The sequence below is a fragment of the Salmo trutta genome, chromosome 21 (assembly GCF_901001165.1).
Source record: "Salmo trutta chromosome 21, fSalTru1.1, whole genome shotgun sequence".
Taxonomy (NCBI): Eukaryota; Metazoa; Chordata; class Actinopteri; order Salmoniformes; family Salmonidae; genus Salmo; species Salmo trutta.
Genome location: NC_042977.1, coordinates 29788262 through 29812536, shown reverse-complemented (window position 1 = coordinate 29812536; position 24275 = coordinate 29788262). Strand labels below are relative to the sequence as shown.

The following is a 24275-nucleotide window of genomic DNA, read 5'->3' as shown; positions in this document are numbered from 1 at the left end:
TGCTATAGAGAAGAGCTTTTCATTTCCCCTCATCCAGTATGGATATGGCTTTCTGAGTACACCAGCCACAGCCTGCTGCACTGTGCTCAGTCACCCTCAGGACCTAGGATCAGTTAGAGACTTATTTAATTTATTTCACCTTTAATTAACCAGGTAGGCAAGTTGAGAACAAGTTCTCATTTACAATTGCGACCTGGCCAAGATAAAGCAAAGCAGTTCGACAACATACAACAACACAGAGTTACACATGGAGTAAAACAAACATACAGTCAATAATACAGTAGAAAAATACGTCTATATACAATGTGAGCAAATGAGATGAGATAAGGGAGGTAAAGGCAAAAAAAGGCCATGGTGGCAAAGTAAATACAATATACCAAGTAAAACACTGGAATGGTAGATTTGTAGTAGAAGAAAGTGCAAAGTAGAAATAGAAATAATGGGGTGCAAAGGAGCAAAATAAATAAATACACTAGGGGAAGAGGTAGTTGTTTGGGCTAAATTATAGATGGGCTATGTACAGGTGCAGTGATCTGTGAGCTGCTCTGACAGCTGGTGCTTAAAGCTAGTGAGGGAGATAAGTGTTTCCAGTTTCAGAGATTTTTGTAGTTCGTTCCAGTCATTGGCAGCAGAGAACTGGAAGGAGAGACGGCCAAAGGAGGAATAGCCCTTATAATGAAGGCATGTTGGACCCAGGCTTAACTGAACATGGATCACCTAGTCAAATCAAATCACATTTATTTATAAAGCCCCTTTTGCATCAGCCAACAAAGTGCAATGCAGATGTAGAAGCACTACAGATGTAGAAGCACTACAGATGTAGAAGCACTACAGACACATGGCTGCTGAGATCAGCCCTATTTGTCAGAGAGACAGAGAAGGATGTCTAGGCAGAAGAAATGGAGGAGTTTCTCCAATGAGAGGAGAGGAGGAAATCTATGACTGGGTGGGTGAATAACAGAATCCCTTCCCTCCTTCGTGTCCTCCCCTCCCCCACTCCCTCACGTTCTGTGTCTAGATAAATGAGATAAGATGCGCACTCAGTGCTTCCTCTGAGCAGGGTAAAGTTCACTTTTGTGCTGAGTGTACATTCCCCGGCTGCTAGGCAAACTTCCTTCCTCCCCTATATCCCTCCATCCCCATCTCTCCCCCTAGCCCCCATCCTCTCCTGGGGGTCTATATCCCTCCATCCCTATCTCTCACCCCTAGCCCCCATCCTCTCCTGGGGGTCTATATCCCTCCATCCCTATCTCTCAACCCTAGCCCCCATCCTCTCCTGGGGGTCTATATCCCTCCATCCCTATCTCTCACCCCTAGCCCCCATCCTCTCCTGGGGGTCTATATCCCTCCATCCCTATCTCTCCCCCCTAGCCCCCATCCTCTCCTGGGGGTCTATATCCCTCCATCCCTATCTCTCCACCCTAGCCCCCATCCTCTCCTGGGGGTCTATATCCCTCCATCCCTATCTCTCACCCCTAGCCCCCATCCTCTCCTGGGGGTCTATATCCCTCCATCCCTATCTCTCCACCCTAGCCCCCATCCTCTCCTGGGGGTCTATATCCCTCCATCCCTATCTCTCCCCCCTAGCCCCCATCCTCTCCTGGGGGTCTATATCCCTCCATCCCTATCTCTCCCCCCTAGCCCCCATCCTCTCCTGGGGGTCTATATCCCTCCATCCCTATCTCTCCCCCCTAGCCCCCATCCTCTCCTGGGGGTCTATATCCCTCCATCCCTATCTCTCCCCCCTAGCCCCCATCCTCTCCTGGGGGTCTATATCCCTCCATCCCTATCTCTCCCCCCTAGCCCCCATCCTCTCCTGGGGGTCTATATCCCTCCATCCCTATCTCTCAACCCTAGCCCCCATCCTCTCCTGGGGGTCTATATCCCTCCATCCCTATCTCTCACCCCTAGCCCCCATCCTCTCCTGGGGGTCTATATCTCTCCATCCCTTTCGCTCACCCCTAGCCCCCATCCTCTCCTGGGGGTCTATATCCCTCCATCCCTATCTCTCCCCCCTAGCCCCCATCCTCTCCTGGGGGTCTATATCCCTCCATCCCTATCTCTCCCCCCTAGCCCCATCCTCTCCTGGGGGTCTATATCCCTCCATCCCTATCTCTCACCCCTATCCCCCATCCTCTCCTGGGGGTCTATATCCCTCCATCCCTATCTCTCAACCCTAGCCCCCATCCTCTCCTGGGGGTCTATATCCCTCCATCCCTATCTCTCACCCCTAGCCCCCATCCTCTCCTGGGGGTCTATATCCCTCCATCCCTATCTCTCACCCCTAGCCCCCATCCTCTCCTGGGGGTCTATATCCCTCCATCCCTATCTCTCCCCCCTAGCCCCCATCCTCTCCTGGGGGTCTATATCCCTCCATCCCTATCTCTCCCCCCTAGCCCCCATCCTCTCCTGGGGGTCTATATCCCTCTATCCCTATCTCTCAACCCTAGCCCCCATCCTCTCCTGGGGCTCTATATCCCTCCATCCCCATCTCTCACCCCTAGCCCCCATCCTCTCCTGGGGGTCTATATCCCTCCATCCCCATCTCTCACCCCTAGCCCCCATCCTCTCCTGGGGGTCTATATCCCTCCCTATCAGAAGTCCCAGTGTGGTGGACGATTGGGGACCTTCTTTCCATAGCTTGATACTGTAGTAGGCCCATTTTGCAGACACTGTGTTATTCAAATGACTCACGCTTTCACAACATGATATAACAACATGATCTCTTACCCTTTGGATAAGTGACATTTACCCACTGTCCAAAGCAACAGAGCAGGACTGCATAGTATCAGGCTGCATTGTATCACTTTTTTCTTCTCATGGTGTAGGGAGTCAACAGTAGACCTAATCTGTCAACTGTTTGGATCAGGATGATGACTGGTTTTGTGGCGCTATTTTGTCATTATTTGTGTTTGTGTCACACTGACTGGATGTATTTTATGTCTGTCTGGGGTCTCATCTGGAACTAGTAGAGCTGGGGTGTAATCACTAATCCAAACAATTTTGCGACGAAAACTAGCGTTTCTATTGGATAGGTTCAGCAAACAGAGAGGGACCTACCTGAGTCTGTCCAATAGAAATGCACATTTTTGTTGCAAAAGTAGCAAATCTCATTTTGCAACTGTTTGGAGTAATGATTAAACCTCAGACACATCCTTTTTGTGTTGATAGTAATGTCTGTTTTTACTACAGAGACACAAGCAAACGTACATGTGCGTGCACACGCGTAGACATTCATTCATCCACGTTCAGCAGGCAAAGTTCTAAGTTGCAAATATTGTCATGCCATTTTGGAAATAGGGATCAACGTAGTATTACTGTGAAGTTGTTACCTAAACATCCCTCTATTCCTCAGAGGCCTTGGACCCATAGCCTATTGATCCTTACAGTTTAAGATAAGGTATTGATCAATGAGTGTGACCTCACTTAAAGTCCACAAAGAGTGAGATAGGCCTACTACACACACACATGCACTCAGGCGTGCGCACACACACACACACACACACACACACAGTCTTATACAACTAACCTTGTGGGGCACAAAAATCAGTCCCATTCAAAATCATATTTTCCCTAATCCCTAACTTTAACCCTTATGCTAACTCTAACCCCAAAACCTAACCTTAACCCTAACCCTTCTTTGTTTACTATTTTTGTGGGGACTTCTGGTCCCCACAGGCATAGATAAACACGTCCACACAGTCACTCTTCAGTCTCAAACTTTCTGGATGTTGAGCACATGGTTGCAAACACATTATTCCATTTGTACTATCTCTTTAAGAAAAAAACAGGAAGCAGTATTCTGAGTCTTATTATCTACAATCTTTTTAAGAATGATCATTATACAGTGTAATATGTCTACCACCACATCTTTACTGTATTTAGAAGGAGCGGGCCCTGGGGCTGTTGACTGGCTAGGAACACACAAACCCAGTGGCCGGGAGCGGGGGGGGGGGGAGGCAGGGGGTGACCACATGGCATGGGGCCATGAGGAGATCATGTGACTGTCGGGGAAAGGTCAGTGTGGTGTGTTACCCGCTGGTCACAGGGAAATAACATCACTGTGGGCCCCTAGTGGTCAGATACTGTAATGTTCTCAGAACAATGGAACCTCTTTGACTCACTGGACATTATGTTCTTGAAGTTGCATGTTCTATTCCAGAATCCACACTGTGTTGGACTACTTGATGAACAGAGGCTGCAAACCAGAGGCTTTTGGCAGATTATGGCTTTTGATGGTTAGGTTACTCCTTGATACCAATGCTGTCCCCCACCATGGCTTTAGATGAGTCTTGTCAGTTGTCATCAAAGTCCTGTTTTAGTGCATTTGGTCACTCCTGTTTGGTCACCCGTGGGTCACCTCAGTATCACCCCTGTGTCATTGTGGCTTTCTGTGAGTGCTTTGTGTGTGACATCACCTGAGCGCTGGGATTTGTGTCAGCAGGCAGGGCAGGACCTGGGCAGATGGTTGGAGGTTGGGGCTGGTGCAGGGCAGTGTGGGACTGCGGATCAGGAGGGATGTGGAGGATTAGGGTCAGCTGGAGTAAGGAGCTCATAGTACCTCTGTAGAGTGTTTTGTAAGTACATCCATATGTTCGATTCACACACTCACAAAAGCACATAACACCAACCCATGCTATTCCCAGTGACCCATGACTTTACTCACAAAACTCCCACAGGGAATCAGGATGGGGTTACTCCAAAACACAACACTCACTCTCCTCTCCCTCCTCTCTCCCCTCTCCCCTCTCCCCTCTCCTCTCTCCCCTCTCCTCTCTCCCCTCTCACCCCTCTCCTCTCCCTATCTCCCCTTCCCTCTCACCCCTCTCCTCTCCCTGTATCCCCTCTCACCCCTCTCCTCTCTCCTCCCTCCTCTCTCCCCTCCCACCCCTCCCACCCCTCTCCTCTCTCCCCTCCCACCTCTCTCCCCTCTCCTCTTCCCCTCTACTCCTCCTCTTCAGTCTTAGCTCTGTCGTTCCAGCTGCGTTACTGTCACAGTGTCATGGTGAGGTTACACCAAACCCAACACTCCTTCTCCTCTCTTCCCCCTCTCTCTCACCACTCTCCCCTCTCCTCCTTCTCAGTCTTAGCTCTGTCGTTCCAGCTCTTCCCCCTCTCTCTCACCACTCTCCCTTCTCCTCAGTCTTAGCTCTGTCGTTCCAGCTGCGTTACTGTCCCGTGAACACAGAGCATTATTCATACTAGCTAGGAGGGGGGCAGATGCTAATTGAAATTCCGGCCTTTTCCTCGGGGGTGGAGCTGCAGCCTGCTGACAGTGTATTATCCCGGCCCTGCCACCTTGAAAGATCCAGTTGGAGCTGAGAAAAAGACAAGTACACAAGTAAAAAGAAAAATAGGAGGAGATATAAAGTGATGAGTGGAAGACAAAAGACTGAGAAAGAGAAGGAAAGGAAAGGGAACTGTTGTTGCAGTACAGTACCACTCACCAGCTTCATAAGATTGATATAGCCTATTTTATTCTATGCTATGCTGCCGCAGTGTCTAGCTTGCTAAGGGGCTGAGTTCTGTGTGTTTCTGCTGGCTAGCGTGGTGGTGGCATGCATGCTAATGTCTGTATGAATGAATCAAGGACTTTCTGAAAGTGACTGGGAATAAATTTGTCGAAGGAGAACCTCATTACTTCACTGCAATTGGTTTGGTTCAGTCGGATCAGGACAGAGACTGTGTTGTGTCCTAGCCATGGAAGAGTCAGTGCTCTTCAGCTAAAATAGGCTAATAATGTTCACAATACTGGAGTGGCATCGGTATCAGGATACCTCGTCTCCTTCCCAGGGATGGAGCTATGTAGTGGAACTGTAGTGTCGACCCCTCTCCCTTCTGTCCACTCTCTTTGTCAAGTTGTGTATGTGTGGGAGTGTCATTGTTGACCTTGTGTTCCCTCTGTATCATAGATTTTTATTTTTTTATTTTTTATTTCACCTTTATTTAACCAGGTAGGCTAGTTGACAACAAGTTCTCATTTGCAACTGCGACCTGGCCAAGATAAAGCATAGCAATTCGACACATACAACAACACAGAGTTACACATGGAATAAACAAAACATACAGTCAATAATACAGTAGAACAAAATAAAACAAAAAGTCTATGTACAGTAGAGATCGACCGATTAATCGGAATGGCCAATTAATTAGGGCCGATTTCAAGTTTTCATAACAATCGGTAATCGGTATTTTTGGCCACCGATTTGCTGATATTTTTTATTTTTACACCTTTATTTAACTAGGCAAGTCAGATTAAGAACACATTCTTATTTTCAATGGCGGCCTAGGAACGGGGGTTAACTGCCTTGTTCAGGGGGGATTCGGGGATTCGTTTTTGCAATCTTCTGGTTACTAGTCCAACGCTCTAACCACCTGCCTTACATTGCACTCCACGGAGCCTGCATGGCAGGCTGACTACCTGTTACGCGAGGGCAGCAAAAAGCCAAGGTAAGTTGCTAGCTAGCATTAAACTTATCTTATAAAAAACTATCAATCTTAACATAATCACTAGTCAACTACACATGGTTGATGATATTACTAGTTTATCTAACGTGTCCTGCGTTGCATATTATCGATGCGGTGCCTGTTAATTTCTAATCGAATCACAGCCTACTTCGACAAACGGGTGATGATTTAAAAAGCACATTTGCGAAAAAAGCACTGTCGTTGCACCAATGTACCTAACCATAAACATCAATGCCTTTCTTTAAAGTCAATACACAAGTATATATTTTTAAACCTGCATATTTAGTTAATATTACCTGCTAACATGAAATTGTGTCACTTCTCTTGCGTTCATTGCCTGGCTCGTTGCGAACTAATTTTCCAGAATTTTACGTAATTATGATATACCATTGAAGGTTGTGCAATGTAACAGGAATATTTAGACTTAGGGATGCCACCCGTAAGATAAAATGCGGACCGGTTCCGTATTTCACTGACAGAAAAAAAATGTTTTGTTTTCGAGATGATAGTTTCCGGATTCAACCATTTTAATGACCTAAGGGTCATATTTCTGTGTGTTTATTATATTATAATTAAGTCTATGATTTGATAGAGCAGTCTGACTGAGCGGTGGTAGGCACCAGCAGGCTCGTAAGCATTCATTCAAACAGCACTTTCATGCGTTTTGCCAGCTTTTCGCAATGCATTGCGCTGTTTATGACATCAAGCCTGTCAAGTCCCAAGATTAGGCTGGTGTAACCGATGTGAAATGGCTAGCTAGTTAGCGGGTGCGCGCTAATAGCGTTTCAAACGTCACTCGCTCTGAGACTTGGAGTAGTTGTTCCCCTTGCTCTACATGGGTAACGCTGCTTCGAGGGTGGCTGTTGTCGATGTGTTCCTGGTTCGAGCCCAGGTAGGAGTGAGGAGAGGGACGGAAGCTATACTGTTACACTGGCAATACTAAAGTGCCTATAAGAACATCCAATAGTCAAAGGTATATGAAATACAAATTGTATAGAGAAATAGTCCTATAATTCCTATAATAACTACAACCTAAAACTTCTTACCTGGGAATATTGAAGACTCTTGTTAAAAGGAACCACCAGCTTTCATATGTTCCCATGTGCTGAGCAAGGAACTTAAACGTTAGCTTTCTTACATGGCTTTTACTTTCTTCTCCAACACTTTGTTTTTGTATTATTTAAACCAAATTGAACATGTTTCATTATTTATTTGAGGCTAAATTGATTTTATTGATGTATTATATTAAGTTAAAATAAGTGTTCATTCAGTATTGTTGTAATTGTCATTATTACAACAAAATAAATCCCCAAAATCGGCCGATTAATCGTCAGCGGGCTTTTTCGGGCAGCCAATAATCGGTATCAGTATCGGCGGTGAAAAATCATAATCGGTCGACCTCTAATATACAGTGAGTGCAAATGAGGTATGTTCAGGCAATAAATAGGCCATGGTGGCGAAGTAATTACAATATAGCAATTAAACACTGGAATGGTAGATGTGCAGAAGATGAATGTGCAAGTAGAGATACTGGGGTGCAAAGAAGCAAGATAAATAAATAAATAAATACAGTATGGGGATGAGGTAGGTAGATAGATGGGCTGTTTACAGATGGGCTATGTACAGGTGCAGTGATCTGTGAGCTGCTCTGACAGCTGGTGCTTAAAGCTAGTGAGGGAGATGTGAGTCTCCAGCTTCAGAGATTTTTGCAGTGCGTTCCAGTCATTGGCAGCAGAGAACTGGAAGGAAAGACGACCAAAGGAGGAATTGGCTTTGAGGGTGACCAGTGAGATATACCTGCTGGAGCGCGTGCTACGAGTGGGTGCTGCTATGGTGACCAGTGAGTTGAGATAAGGCGGGGCTTTACCTAGCAGAGACTTGTAGATAACCTGTAGCCAGTGGGTTTGGCGACAAGTATGAAGCGAGGGCCAACCAACGAGAGCGTACAGGTCGCAATGGTGGGTAGTGTATGAGGCTTTGGTGACAAAACGGATGGCACTGTGATAGACTGCATCCAGTTTGTTGAGTAGAGTGATGGAGGATATTTTATAGATGACATCACCGAAGTCGAGGATTGGTAGGATGGTCAGTTTTACGAGGGTATGTTTGGCAGCATGAGTGAAGGATGCTTTGTTGCGAAATAGGAAGCTGATTCTAGATTTAATTTTGGATTGGAGATGCTTATTGTGAGTCTGGAAGGAGAGTTTACAGTCTAACCAGGCACCCAGGTATTTGTAGTTGTCCACGTATTCTAAGTCAGAGCCGTCCAGAGTAGTGATGCTGGACGGGCGGGCAGGTGCGGGCAGTGATCGATTGAATAGCATGCATTTAGTTTTAATTGCATTTAAGAGCAGTTGGAGGCCACGGAAGGAGAGTTGTATGGCATTGGAGCTCGTCTGGAGGTTAGTTAACACAGTGTCCAAAGAGGGGCCAGAAGTATACAGAATGGTGTCGTCTGTGTAGAGGTGGATAAGAGAATCACCAGCAGCAAGAGCAACATCATTGATGTATACAGAGAAGAGAGTCTGCCCGAGAATTGAACCCTGTGGCACACCCATAGAGACTGCCAGAGGTCCGGACAACAGGCCCTCCGATTTGACACACTGAACTCTATCAGAGAAGTAGTTGGTAAACCAGGCGAGGCAATCATTTGAGAAACCAAGGCTGTCGAGTCTGCCAATAAGAATGTGGTGATTGACAGAGTCGAAAGCCTTTGCCAGGTCGATGAATACAGCTACACAGTAATATCTCTTATCGATGGCGGTTATGATGTCGTTTAGGACCTTGAGCGTGGCTGAGGTGCACCCATGACCAGCTCTGAAACCAGATTGCATAGCGGAGAAGGTACGGTGGTATTCGAAATGGTCGATAATCTGTTTGTTATCTTGGCTTTCGAAGACCTTAGAAAGACAGGGTAGGATAGATATAGGTCTGTAGCAGTTTGGGTCTAGAGTGTCACCCCCTTTGAAGAGGGGGATGACCGCGGCAGCTTTCCAATCTTTGGGAATCTCAGACGATATTAAAGAGAGGTTGAACAGGCTAGTAATAGGGGTTGCAACAATTTCGGCAGATCATTTTAGAAAGAGAGGGTCCAGATTGCCTAGCCCGGCTGATTTGTATGGGTCCAGATTTTGCAGCTCTTTCAGAACATCAGCTATCTGGATTTGGGTGAAGGAGAAATGGTGGGGGCTTTGGCGGGTTGCTGTGGAGGGTGCCGGCAGTTGACCGGGGTAGGGATAGCCAGATGGAAAGCATGGCCAGCCGTAGAGAAATACTTCTTGAAATTCTCAATTATAGTGGCTTTATCGGTGGTAACAGTGTTTCCTAGCCTCAGAGCAGTGGGCAGCTGGGAGGAGGTGCCCTTATTCTCCATGGACTTTACAGTGTCCCAGAACCTTTTTGAGTTAGTGCTACAGGATGCAAATTTCTGTTTGAAAAAGCTAGCCTTAGCTTTTCTAACTGCCTGTGTATATTTGTTCCTAACTTCCCTGAAAAGTTGCATATCACAGGGGCTATTCGATGCTAATGCAGAACGCCACAGGATGTTTTTGTGCTGGTCAAGGGCAGACAGGTCTGGAGTGAACAAAGGACTATATCTATTCCTAGTTCTACATTTTTTGAGTGGGGCATGCTTATTTAAGATGGCGAGGAAGGCACTTTTAAAGAATAGCCAGGCATCATCTACTGACGGGATGAGGTCAATGTCATTCCAGAATACCCCGGCCAGGTCGATTAGAAAGGCCTGCTCGCAGAAGTGTTTTAGGGAGCGTTTGACAGTGATGAGGGGTGGTCATTTGGTTGCAGACCCATTACGGATGCAGGCAATGAGGCAGTGATCACTGAGATCTTGATTGAAAACAGCAGAGGTGTATTTGGAGGGCGAGTTAGTTAGGATGACATCTAGGAGGGTGCCCGTTTTCACGGATTTGGGGTTGTACCTGGTAGGTTCATTGATAATTTGTGTGAGATTGAGGGCATCAAGTTTAGATTGTAGGATGGCCGGGGTGTTAAGCATGTCCCAGTTTAGGTAACCTAGTAGCACGAGCTCAGAAGATAGATGGGGTGCAATCAATTCACATATGGTATCGAGGGCATAGCTGGGGGCAGAGGGAGGTCTATAGCAAGCGGCAACAGTGAGAGACTTGTTTCTGGAAAGGTGAATTTTTAGAAGTAGAAGCTCGAATTGTTTGGGTACAGGCTTGGATAGTAATACAGAACTCTGCAGGCTATCTTTGCAGTAGATTGCAACACCGATGGAACTGTGTCTGTGGTCAGAGTGTGTGTATCTATCTGTATTGTAGGTCCATGTAAGCTAACCTCTCTCTCCTCTCTCTCTCTACCAGGGATTGAGCTGTGCCTACCAGCCTGGCGTTTCTCCATGACCATGGTTGCCAGCTTCGTGGTGCTGGGCGGGCAGCTTCTGATGCCAGGGATGGCATACCTCTGTCGAGACTGGCAGGTTCTGCAGGCTGTCATCATCTGCCCGCTTCTCCTCATGCTGGCTTATATCTGGTGAGGACAGCACCTACTTTACTCCCCATCTCAGGCAAAGCGCAAAACTGTTCTAGGACCAGGCTATACTTCAACACCTGCTACAATTTGGCAGCTCAGTGTTGATATATTTAGCTATTTATTATATGCATACAGGTGATCCCATTTAGATAGAAAATACTGATTTAATTCACTTGATTAGGTGCTACTTCCAATTATCTTACACTGCAGTTCATGATTGGTTTCTGCTTTATGTTAATGTAGGTTCTATTTATCCAATGCTCATATTATGTATGTATGAAATTAGTATGGGGCCAGCGGGGCATGGGAGCACACGGAAGTGAAATATTATCTGTGTAGTTCCCAGGACACTGGAGGTTAATCAGATATGTATAGAATCAGAGGGAAGCTTCTTGGGTTTTTCCAGCTGTGTTTCCCTCATATTTAGGTATACCTAATCGCCTATCACCTCTACTGTACATGTTAATACAGCTGGTCTTTTTAAAGCTTGGTTAATAAATAATAATTCATTAACCATCGTTTACCCTGTATTCACATTGTATATCTGACTGCTGGGAAAGCTGCCAACAGATCAAGGGGTAGAAACTTATGGGTTTTAGTTCATTCTAGAGAATCATAGCTCTTGTCATTTTCATTCCCTTCAAATCGCACACCTTAACAAAGGACTTAATATCCACAAGTTATGAAAGCATTTTAAAGGCAGATTCAGTCCGAGTTTAAATCCGCTAGAAAGAAATCATGGATATACACATACACACACATGGCCACACACACTTTTCAGACTCAGGGATTCCCACAGAGCCTGAGGAGGAGAATGATGTATTGAGATTCCTATCAGCCTCTCATTAAATCCCAGTGAAAAAAATAGGTACTAATTTCATTTTGATTCAGCGGTTCATATTTTATTGAGGAGAGAGTTAGAGAGTGTTCTGTCTTGTCTCCGTGCAGGATCTTTCCCGAGTCTCTGCGGTGGCTGCTGGCCACTCAACAGTACGGCCGCTCCAAGTGGATCATGGGACACATCATCAAGAAGAACCAGGTCAACCCCGAGCTGGACACTGACCACGTCCTTACAGGTAGAGATCACTATTGTAATTATTGCTGTAATTAACACTATCTAATTAGCCCAAGTGTTTTGTCTTTGGTTTGGATTCGTTTCTTTCCTCTGCTATGGGTTTAATGTTGTTATTTGGAAGTGAAATGTTTGTTGATCCCTGAAGTGAAAGGTTCTTAGACAATATCTCTAGCAAGGACAGTTAGGATAGTCTCTAAATCCTTTTCATTATTTTCACTATCTATTAACTTTGAATACTTTGAACAAAACTCTGACTGTGTTTACGCAGGCAGCCCAATTCAGATCAATTTTTTCACTAATTGGTCATTTAACCAATCAGATCAGCTCTGAAAAAGATATTGTGTGAAAACATCTGATGTGATTGGTCAAAGACAAATTAGTGGAAAAAATATCAGAATTGGCCAGCTTGTGTAAACGCAGCCATAAGCATACAGTATAATAATGCCAATGTTAGATTCTCTCTGAGACAGAAAGGCCTGGTCAGGCTCAGTAGAGTGTAGGTCCCTGTTGTCCAGTCAACAGTCTGTATGGATTATCTTGACTGACGGGGGAGATCCCCTTCCTTCCTCTCTGCCTGGTTACCATAGTAACAGCCCTCTCTCCTGGAGGTGGAGGTATATCTGCGGCAGGGTAGTAAACCTACACCGTGGCATCATGGACCCGACCCTCCAGACCCTAATTCATTTGATTACCAGTGTTGGGGATTAGTGAACTAGAAGTAGTTCAACTAGTAATGCAACTACATTTTGCAGTAGCTTGGTGGAACAAACTCTAATCCAGTAGTGTTTTCAGAAGTTACTTACTTTTTTGCCGTGTAGCAGTGTAGCTACTGTAACTACATACTACATTTTGGCCAAAAAATAATCAGACCTGCCTAATTCTCACTTCAAACATTGTTTAAACATTTAGTTTAATAGGATAAATATACATTCTGTTAACATCTGACTCCCGAGTGATCTGTTCTTGCAATTTGTATTCTATGACATTTCAGATTTAGATAGGATAATTTATCACAAAGTAGTTTGGATGTTGTGAACTACTTTTTCTAAGTAACTTCAGTTAAGTAAACTATATATTTTTTCTTAAGGGTAGCTTTCTTCCAGTGTGAAGTATTGGTAGCTTGGTAAACTACACTGCTCAAAAAAATAAAGGGAACACTTAAACAACACAATGTAACTCCAAGTCAATCACACTTCTGTGAAATCAAACTGTCCACTTAGGAAGCAACACTGATTGGCAATAAATTTCACATGCTGTTGTGCAAATGGAATAGACAACAGGTGGAAATTATAGGCAATTAGCAAGACATCCCCAATAAAGGAATGGTTCTGCAGGTGGGGACCACAGACCAGTTCTCAGTTCCTATGCTTCCTAGCTGATGTTTTGGTCACTTTTGAATGCTGGCGGTGCTTTCACTCTAGTGGTAGCATGAGACGGAGTCTACAACCCACACAAGTGGCTCAGGTACTGCAGCTCATCCAGGATGGCACATCATTGCGAGCTGTGGCAAGAAGGTTTGCTGTGTCTGTCAGCGTAGTGTCCAGAGCATAGAGGCGCTACCAGGAGACAGGCCAGTACATCAGGAGACGTGGAGGAGGCCGTAGGAGGGCAACAACCCAGCAGCAGGACCGCTACCTCCGCCTTTGTGCAAGGAGGAGCAGGAGAAGCACTGCCAGAGCCCTGCAAAATGAACTCCAGCAGGCCACAAATGTGCATGTGTCTGCTCAAACGGTCAGAAACAGACTCCATGAGGGTGGTATGAGGGCCCGACGTCCACAGGTGGGGGTTGTGCTTACAGCCCAACACCGTGCAGGACGTTTGGCATTTGTCAGAGAACACCAAGATTGGCAAATTCACCACTGGCGCCCTGTGCTCTTCACAGATGAAAGCAGGTTCACACTGAGCACGTGACAGACGTGACAGAGTCTGGAGACGCCGTGGAGAACGTTCTGCTGCCTGCAACATCCTCCAGCATGACCGGTTTGGCGGTGGGTCAGTCATGGTGTGGGGTGGCATTTCTTTGGGGGGCCGCACAGCCCTCCATGTGCTCACCAGAGGTAGACTGACTGCCATTAGGTACCGAGATAAGATCCTCAGACCCCTTGTGAGACCCTATGCTGGTGCGGTTGGCCCTGGGTTCCTCCTAATGCAAGACAATGCTAGATCTCATGTGGCTGGAGTGTGTCAGCAGTTCCTGCAAGAGGAAGGCATTGATGCTATGGACTTGCCCGCCCGTTCCCCAGACCTGAATCCAATTGAGCACATCTGAGACATCATGTCTCGCTCCAACCACCAACGCCACGTTGCACCACAGACTGTCCAGGAGTTGGCAGATGCTTTAGTCCAGGTCTGGGAGGAGATCCCTCAGGAGACCATCCGCCACCTCATCAGGAGCATGCCCAGGCGTTGTAGGGAGGTCATACAGGCACATGGAGGCCACACACACTACTGAGCCTCATTTTGACTTGTTTTAAGGACATTACATCAAAGTTGGATCAGCCTGTAGTGTGGTGTTCCACTTTAATTTTGAGTGTGACTCCAAATCCAGACCTCCATGGGTTGATAAATTGGATTTCCATTGATTATTTTTGTGTGATTTTGTTGTCAGCGCATTCAACTATGTAAAGAAAAAAGTATTTAATAAGATTATTTATTTCATTCAGATCTAGGATGTGTTGTTTAAGTGTTCCCTTTATTTTTTTGAGCAGTATATATTTTCAGAGTAGCTTCCCCAACACGGTTTATTAGGGCCTTTAGAGGGAGCGGGGCAGAAGGAGAAGGGGAGAGGCATCGCTCACAGACAACAGATGGGACCAGGTCAATCCCTTTGACCTCTACCTTAGTGTCTGGATAATGGATAAGTATAGCCAGGCCAGATTCCTGCAGTTTGGACAAGAGATGACTGGATGGTTCTCATGAAATCAGTTTTAAAATGTCTGTAGAAAATTGAGTTACAAAAGCATGATGCATTATTCTGAGGGCTAAGATGTCTAGTTTTTGGGAACGTGTCTTATTTTAAGTACATTTTACATTTTTGCCTGAATTTTATACATTTTCACTGTAAGTCTTCATTACCAAAATGTGTCCAGATACAATTATCAGGTCGTAAAAAAATTTGGAAAAAAGGTTTGTCCATAAATCATAAGAATGGTATATTAATTAAAGTTTACATTAAACTATAATATGTATTACTTACATACAGTGTCTGTGGACATGTCATTACCGTGACACTTTTTCAAGTTCCTGTAAAAACTCCAATCAGTTTTTAAATAAAGTTTTATTCAACAATGATGCATCATCTAGAGGATAAGTCCTTAGATGAGCACAAGTCAAGTTAATGTATTTACTTATATGCCTTCAGAATGAGGTTCTTATTCTCAAACACCACCTTTACCCCACTTTGCCTTCTCATTACCGAAACCGCTAAAGAGCTCAATATGGGAAAAGTCTGATTTAATTTGATAATAGTTGTATAATTTCATTTGAAATATTAGTGTTTTCATTGTTATGTTTAACACAGGCCTTTTCATTAGGGGAGCAGTGTTAAAAAATATTATAAATATTGATTTGTTTATTACATTTTTGGACTTTTACGGTAATGATACTTTTGTAAAAATGTTGGTCAAATGCATTAAAAAAAACATAATAATACATATAAAATAGATAAGTACAGATCCTAATCTCAGTGATTCAAGAGAACATTTTGTGAAAAATGACACTTGAGAATTGTTTGTTTCTTTGGACAGTTTCGTGAGAATGACCCAACTATGTTGTTGACAGAGGTTATGATTTACACATTTTTCATAACCTCTGTCAACAACATAGTTGGGTCATTCTCACGAAACTGTCCAAAGAAACAAACAATTCTCAAGTGTGTAATAATACTTTTCAGGATGGTAAAACATTTTCAGTGTAAACTTAAACGACTAAAACCATATATAAAGTATGTAAAAAAGATAATGGATCAATATATTTTTTAATAAGATCATCTTTAATAACCATCACCAAAATAAAAAACTAGACAATCAGGGAGATTCTAAAATTCCAAAAATGTCATGGCATGGTGTAACGGGGTGAGTGACTGGTTGCCGGGAAGTCAGGCGCAGGAGAGCAGAGATGGGTGATAACAGGAGAACTTTAATATGCACCCTGGCCCAAAGGCACAGGCGAGGCAGCACAAAGCACAACCACGGTAACATGAACCGGATTAAACAAAACAAACAAACCTAGGTTTGAAACAAACCTAGCGCAAGCCAGCCTGTAGCGTAACACCCTACACAAAGAACAATTCCACACACAGACATGGGGGAAACAGAGGGTAATATACATTTAGTCTGATGAGGGAATGTGAACCAGGTGTGCGGGAAAACAAGACAAAACAAATGGAAAATGAAAGGTGGAGCGGCGATGGCTAGAAGACCAGCGACGTCGACCGCCGAACGCCACCCGAACGAGGAGAGGGACCGACTTCGGCGGAAGTCGTGACACATGGGGCCCCATTGATTTTGTTGTAATGTTTGAGTCTCTCAGATAACATAAGAACAAGGCATAAGCCATGGCAAAATGTGTATAATTTAAGGAAATTAGCATTAAAACTGAAATGTCTCTCGGCCCCATGGCAAAATGTGTAGAATTGCAGGAAATTTGCTTTGAAGCTTCAATATTTCTCTCAGCCCCATTACAAAATGTGTAGATTTGCAGGAAACAAACTTAAAAACTGTAAAATGTGTCTTAATTAGGTCGTTGGGCCACCACGAGCCATCAGAACAGCTTCAATACACCTTGTCATAGATTCTACAAGTGTCTGGAACCTATTGGGTGGATCTTTCAATAGAAATTCCATAATTTAGTGTTTTGTTGATGGTGGTGGGAAACGCTGTCTCATTCAGTGAGCACTCGTGCCTGGTGGATGGCGGCATTGTCATCCTGGAAGAGACCACTCCCATCAGGATAGAAATGATTCAACATAGGTTGAAGGTGATCACTCAGAATGGCTGTGTATTTATTGGCGTTTCTCTTGCCCTCTGAGGGTTGTGTGGATCGTAACCATGTCAGGAAAAGGCACCTGACACCAGAGCCGCCAGAAACCTCATTTACTCAAGTGTTCCCTTTATTTTCACAGTTAACTGTAGCTGTGCCCTTTTACCTAGGAGGTCTTCTTGTCAGGTATGATATGGCAGAGGAAAATGCTAACCATTTACAAATTCTTCTGTTACTGTGCTACTCAGAGTAACAGTGAGAAAACATCGTAAAACAGAGTTGCTTAATGTGAAATCAACTATTTTCTTAGCATCCAGAGATCTTCTAGAGCAGTGTATGCTGATGCAGCGTAGAGAGACAGTGTGTCTGTCAGCAGGGTCGTCCCATTCGTCCTCTCCTGCACACACAGCTCTCTGTCCTCCTGTTGTCATCTGCATCTATGGGTGTAGCTAGCTAGAGCATTCTTTCTCTCTGTAGTGGTAGAGCTATGCTCGTGTCATCTTTCCATGGTGCGCCTGGCTCTCTTAGCTGTAAACACTTCACAATAAAACCAGAAGCAGCCTCTGGGTGTTTGTCAAATCAAATGAAAGTTTATTCGTCACTTACCCAGTTTACTGCTGGTATAAACGGTGCAGCGAAATGCTTACTTGCGAGCTCCCTCGACAATGCAGTACAAATATGATGTATTGGGCCGTCCGCACCACCCTCTGTAGAGACCTGCGGTTGTGTGTGTGTGTGTGTGTGTGTGTGTGTGTGTGTGTTATGTAGCCTTGTAACATAACTAGCCCCTGAAAAGGGCCTCTTGTTTAAGAGCCAATCATAGATGAGGGATTATGGCTATGCTGCTAGGCCAGAGAATGACTTCAAAGCTCCATTCTTTTACAGGGCGATAAACTTGGAATGTGCACGTGCATATGTGTGTGTACATGCAGAAAGTGGAGGTTTGTTTCCATAGCAACCCATTATATTTCAAAACATCCGTGCTCCATGTCGTGATCCGTGCTTCGCTGGGGCGTTGTCCTCTTTCATTTATCCATTCATTCACTCATCTTCTTTTCCTCTAGTCACCCACTCCTTCCCCCTGTCATACCTGTCTCCTAACAGGAAGAGATACGTCACATGATGAAATGTGTTGATATGAATCACATAGTGTGCAGCTGAAAGTGTCCTTCCCTCACCTAAACCCATCATGTGGAATTAGATGAAGCCCTGTGGTTGACTGTACAACCTGGTATAAAGCCTTATGTGACTTATTTTCATTGTTTCAGAGCTGCAGAACGCTCTTCACAAGAAACCTAAAAAGACATGTATCGTAAAGATGGTGGGGACAAGGAACCTGTGGAAAAACATTGTGGTCCTCTGTGTGAACTCGTAAGTATGTTTGTGTGTCTGGCGGTGTGTGTGTGTGTATGTGTGTGCGTGTGTCCATGATGCAGCTGCCAGTAAGACGCCTCTGGGTGTTAAATGCGGTGGCCGGTGTTCCTTGATGATGGGACTATTGACCTGTCTGCTCGATGCAGCATCGACCAGCAGTGGCCCTCTGTGCTGTTGGCAGGCCTGTCCGTCAGTCCATCCGTCTCTCTGTCTGTCTGTGCTGTTAGCAGGCATGTCTGTTTGTCCATCCATCCATTCATCTGTCTATCTGCCTTCAGAATAAAGATTCACCACCTCCCTCACCCACCAGTCATAATAGACAGCTATTTCAGTGCCCTGACCAGTCTGTCTGTCTGCCTGTCTGTCTGTGCTGTTAGCAGGTCTGTCTCTCTCTGTCCGTTCGTCCGTCTGTTTGTCTGTCCATCTGTCCTTATGTCTGCCATATGGTCTAAAGAATAAAGCTTCACCTTCTCGCTCACCTATCCCAGTCATTTATAGACATGCAGACATAGACACATCCCTGGCTATTTCAGTGCACGGTGCCCCTGACTCTAGTCTGAACATGAATTTTGCATGAGCTGTGTTCTTATGAGAGAACTGGAGATCAGCAGGAGAGGGTGTATGTGCGTGCTTTTAGCTTTGTTTCAGAGGAGACGAGAGGAGAGATTCATTTTCCTCTTCTTTCTTCTCCCTCACTCTCCGTCTGGACTCATCGTTTTTCTTTACACTCTCTTCCCATATCCCTCTCTATCTTTCTGTCCTCTCTGTACACTCTTTCGTCTCCTCACTTCTTTCTCCCTCTCTTGCACCATCTCCCCCCTTTCTCTCTTATCTTCATTCTCTCTCTCCTCATTCTCTCCCGTCCCTCTCTCTCCCTCTATCCAGACTGACTGGCTATGGCATCCACCACTGCTTTGCCCGCAGTATGATGGACCACCATGAGACCCACGAGTCCACCATGTTCCACAACTTCTACGCTGACTACTACACCATGGCGGGCATCGCCGTGGCTTCATGCATGGCACTGTGCCCGGCGGTGGGCCTGATGGGGAGGAGGGGAGGCCTGCTCATGTTCATGATCATCACTGCCCTGGCATCACTGCTGCAGCTTGGCCTGCTCAACTGTGGGTAGCCTACAGTGTTATACACATACTGTATAGTACACACGCTGTCACAAACAGCGTGCACACACACACTTACACACACAAATAACAAACACACAGGCATGCACATGCACATGCACACACACACAAACACACACACTCACACATACACTGCAAGCACTCACACACAAATTATCATACAGTCTGCGCATTCTAGCTGCTCACCTTGACCTCTACGGCACAAAGCCATACCTTGACCTCTATGGCACAAAGCCATACCTTAACTTCTACGGCACAAAGCCATACCCTGACCTCTACGGCACAAAGCCATACCTTGACCTCTACGGCACAAAGCCATACCTTGACCTCTACGGCACAAAGCCATACCTTGACCTCTACCGCACAGTTTCATTTTATCTCGTCCCTACAACACTCACGTTGTGAGAGTAGCACGAGCTATCTGACCTTAGATTACATGTGGCATAGCAGGTCTCCCCGCTAAAATGTCTCACTGTCACTAGCCAGCTGGTATGTGCGGATCTTATCTAGTTGTATCTAGTTTTATTATGAATGTGAATATGTAGAGGTAAAATAGCCTTTATAGTTAGCTATAGTTGTTTTGGAGTGGGGTTTAAATGTAGGTCTATGTGATGTGGTGTAGCTGTGTGACAAGGACAAATGATTGTCTGAAATCTGTCAGAGTATGTAGTCTTTTTTTAAAGAGTCACTTATACGTTGAGTGAACAAATGTTTAACCTACAACTACAGGTACACATCAAGGTCAAACACATATACACACACACATCTTGTGTTGTTATTGCTGTGGTGTAACTAGTGTGTGTTTTGTGACTGGAAAATTCACTTGTGGCACCGCATGGCTGTGTCTTCTTTTTGTGTCGACTATGCTCTGTGTGATGTGTGAGATGATCATTTGACTACATATTAACCTGTGTATGTTTCCCTCTCTCTCCCTATGTCTCCTGTAGTGCTGGGGAAATACAGTGTCCATCTGAATATAGGTACAGTACACCCATCGGTTTGTCTCCTATTCATTCTAGTGGGAACTCAGCCAATGTTTCCCTTGTTGCTGTTGCTCTGCCCTAGAATATAAACTAATCAATACCCCATCATTCTGGCTCATAACTGTTTATCATGTTTACCCAATTATATTCAGCTTACTGGAAATACTTTAACTGCTTGATAAAGAACCAAGAAGGTCCTGGGCAGATGGGAGAATTCTGCAGTAAATTGATAACCAATTTACCGTCCTAAATGTGGTTCAAGCTGTTAGAAACACATTATGATAGCTGCAGATGTCCCCAGCGTGATTTGTTTGATATGATTAGACAAAGATTGGAGGAACTGACATCTGTATAAGATTGAAGAACACTAAGAAAATGTCAGCGTTGTAAACTAACAGTACTGAAATCAGGGCTTTAAATGTCGCAATGAGTTTGTTGCACAATGCTGGTGGTTCAAAGCAAAGGTTGATTTTTCACCTCAACCTAAATACTGTGACTTTTCCTAGCTCTCCCTTTCTCCCAATCACTCCCACTCTCTTTCCCACCCACTCTCTAAAAACACAAACTCATTGCAGAGTTCAGTCAGGTCCTGATAGCCCAAACTGCGACGTGCGATTTCTGTTTGACAACTACGATGAGTGACAGTTCAGAGGTACCATGTGACTGGCTCAGTACGTCTGTAGGCATCAGTGAATAAATAAATAACTCAAGGACTAGCTAGCTGCGTTCTGTTTACTGCATAAATACACATTCAGATCCAGCTTGCTTGTCCTTCACAGTGAAACGCCACAACTGACACATGAAACCAGCAGTTGTACAACCTTAGAAGCTAGTACATTATACGTGGTATGAAATACATTATGCCGTATCACCATCATTCATCTGAGCTGCTTTTCATCTTGCTTGGTCTTCATGTATTCTAATAAGAGTAACTTCTTCTTGATGCTATTTTTCATTAGAGGTGGAATTACCAGTCTTCCTGTCTGTGTTCTACTCCCTGATCCTCATTTGTCTCATTGACCCTCACTAACCTCTAGCCCTCTTCTTCCCCTGTGTATTTATCTATCTCTTATGTTCTCTCCGTTCTCTCTATCCCTAATCTTCCACCTGGAAGCAAACTGGGCCTGGCCTGTTGTCAGACAGCCAGAGGATTAGAGATTAGAGAGAAGCAGCAAACTGACCAGCTTCGGATGATCCTCTTTGGGCAACTTAAACATCTTTAATTTAGACACCGAACCGATCCGAGACCAGCCAGAGATGATTCTCTTTGGGCAACTTAAACATGTTTCATTTAGACACCAAACTGACTTGAGACCAGCCTCGGATGATGCAATTTAAACATGCCTCATATATACACATCATGGGAATTATGTAACCATCTACATATGTTATTTATAAACCTATAGTTTTATGTCAAGATGGCAGGAAATGTGTTGTTGAAGTATTAGGATCATCCTTCAACAACACCCTGCTCTTAGGAGAAAGCATAGGTACTTTTCTTCCTCGGTGCAATGAGCATTCTCTTAAGAGCGTCATTCGTCTATCATGGTTAGATATAGTATTTTCCTTTGAGCTTATCTCACCTTTCTACATAAGTATGAATTCTCTCTGTATCATGGCTGGATAATGTTTATGTTTATGTTTGCTTTCTATGCAGAGTGCTCATATACACTAATCTCACTTTAATAATTTAGGCTGAATCACTTTAATAATTTAGGTTGAATCGTGTTTAATGGCTGACTCGTGTGTTGTCTTCTTTCTGTGCAGAGAGCTCGGATACACTTAATAAGAACTTCTCCATCGCCTTTTCCATCATTGGCATGTTCTCCTCCCACGCTGTCAGCAACCTGAGCATCTTCTTCTGCGCTGAGATCACCCCCACCGTCATCAGGTGAGCTCACCCACACACTGAGACCGGACCAGTGGAGCGTACCACTGAGGGGGGTTGAGGGATAGGATTCAGAGGGGCTGTGAGGATATGTTCAGGCCAGGGTTGAGGAGAAAGCTTGTTTTAGGCCTCATGGGAATTGAAAACAGGGTTTCATTTTATTCAGCGATGTCTTGAGTAAAATGTCTGGTTCAGTTTATAACATTTTACAGAACATTCACTCTGTCAAGCGATGTAAATATACTGTCTACAAATCTGGAATTGAAGAAAGATAAAGAGGTGTGGAGCCTGAAGGTTGCTGTCATCATCTAGTGTGAAGGCAAAATCCCCTGTGTTTTATGATGCTCATTATCCAAATAAAGAGAGGTTAATGACTTAAGGTTGCTCTGACCTGCTAGGATATCACCAGGATATTACAACCCTGCTGGTAGCACAGCACTCCCACCATTTCAAAATATTGTGAAATCATGGACCTCTTCTTACATGCCCCCATCTATAACATAGTAAGTGTGTAGTTCTATATCCACATATTGTTTGAATTAGCCTTTCCCTCTCTGGACAAACTACGACACAGCTTTGGATCGTCATGATGGTGTGTGGTATTATGTAAGGTATGGTGCACTGCACTGCCTCGAGTGACTGCGGAGCGCCACCCGGTGGCCAGTCACAGACCAGAAAGGAGAGAAATGATGGTACTGCATTGGCAGGATTCTCTTACAAATCAAATCAAATTTTATTTGTCACATGCACCGAATACAACGGGTGTAGTCTATACAGTGAAATGCTTGGTTACAAGCCCTTCCCAACGATGCAGAGTGAAAAAATAAACAAATGTAAATAATAGTAACACTTGAATGAAGCTATATCCAGGGAGTATCGGTACTAGATCAATGTGCAATGATATGAGGTAATTGAGGAAGATATTTACATGAAGGCAGTGTAAAGTGACTAATAATAGTAATAATAAGAGTAAAATAAAGAATAGAGTAGCAGCAGAAAGTCTTCACACCCTGTGAGTTGTTTGAAATTTTCTTGTGTTACAGCCTGAGTTCAAAATGTATTCAATTGAGATTTTGTGTCACTGGCCTACACACAATACCCCATAATGTCAAAGTGGAATAATGTTTTTAGACATTTTTACAAATAAATTACAAATGAAAAGCTGAAATGTCTTGAGTCAATAAATGTTCAACCCGTTTGTTATGGCAAGCCTACATAAGTTCAGGAGTGAAAATGTGCTTAACAAGTCACATAATAAGTTGCATGGACTTTGTGCGCAATAATAGTGTTTAACATGATTTTTGAATGACTACCTCGTATTTTTACCACACACATACAATTATCTGTAAGGTCCCTTAATCGAGCAGTGAATTTCAAACACAGATTCAACCACAAAGACCAGGGAGGTTTTCCTTTGCCTCGCAAAGAAGGGTACCTATTGGTAGATGGGTAAAAAAAATCTGACATTGAATATCCCTCAACAAAGATAGACGTCCTTCCTAACTCAGTTGCCGGAGAGGAAGGAAACCGCTCAGGGATTTCACCATGAGGCCAATGGTGACTTTAAAACAGTTTAACACTAGAACCGCCGTAGGCCAATGGCCACTGACGTTTGATTTTGTAAATAAATAATATCTGCCCCAAAAAATTGCTATGTCCTGCTCCTTCCTTGACTTTTCCTAAATGTTTGTATTATATCAGAATTTTGAAATCACGAACACAAATGTATTTAGAGCCCTTTTACCTGGTTTTTTTCACACCTATTCCTAATTTAACCCACCAAGGCAATGTGCTGTAGGACGTTGGTACCCAGCCAGGCACTAATGCATCTCTCTCTCTCCTCACTGAATGAA

The 24275-nt window shown here is 44.4% G+C and overlaps 1 protein-coding gene across 2 annotated transcripts in view; it reads left to right on the top strand.

Annotated features, from left to right (window-relative positions):
- LOC115157125 (solute carrier family 22 member 23) overlaps positions 1-24275 on the top strand; it is a 78723-nt gene that overhangs the window by 47909 nt on the left and 6539 nt on the right. For both annotated transcript variants that reach the window (XM_029705101.1, XM_029705100.1), the window contains exons 4-9: positions 10812-10980; positions 11929-12056; positions 18304-18406; positions 19295-19533; positions 20499-20531; positions 22302-22425. In XM_029705101.1, the coding sequence (XP_029560961.1) occupies positions 10812-10980; positions 11929-12056; positions 18304-18406; positions 19295-19533; positions 20499-20531; positions 22302-22425 (796 nt within the window). The remainder of the gene's footprint in view (positions 1-10811; positions 10981-11928; positions 12057-18303; positions 18407-19294; positions 19534-20498; positions 20532-22301; positions 22426-24275) is intronic.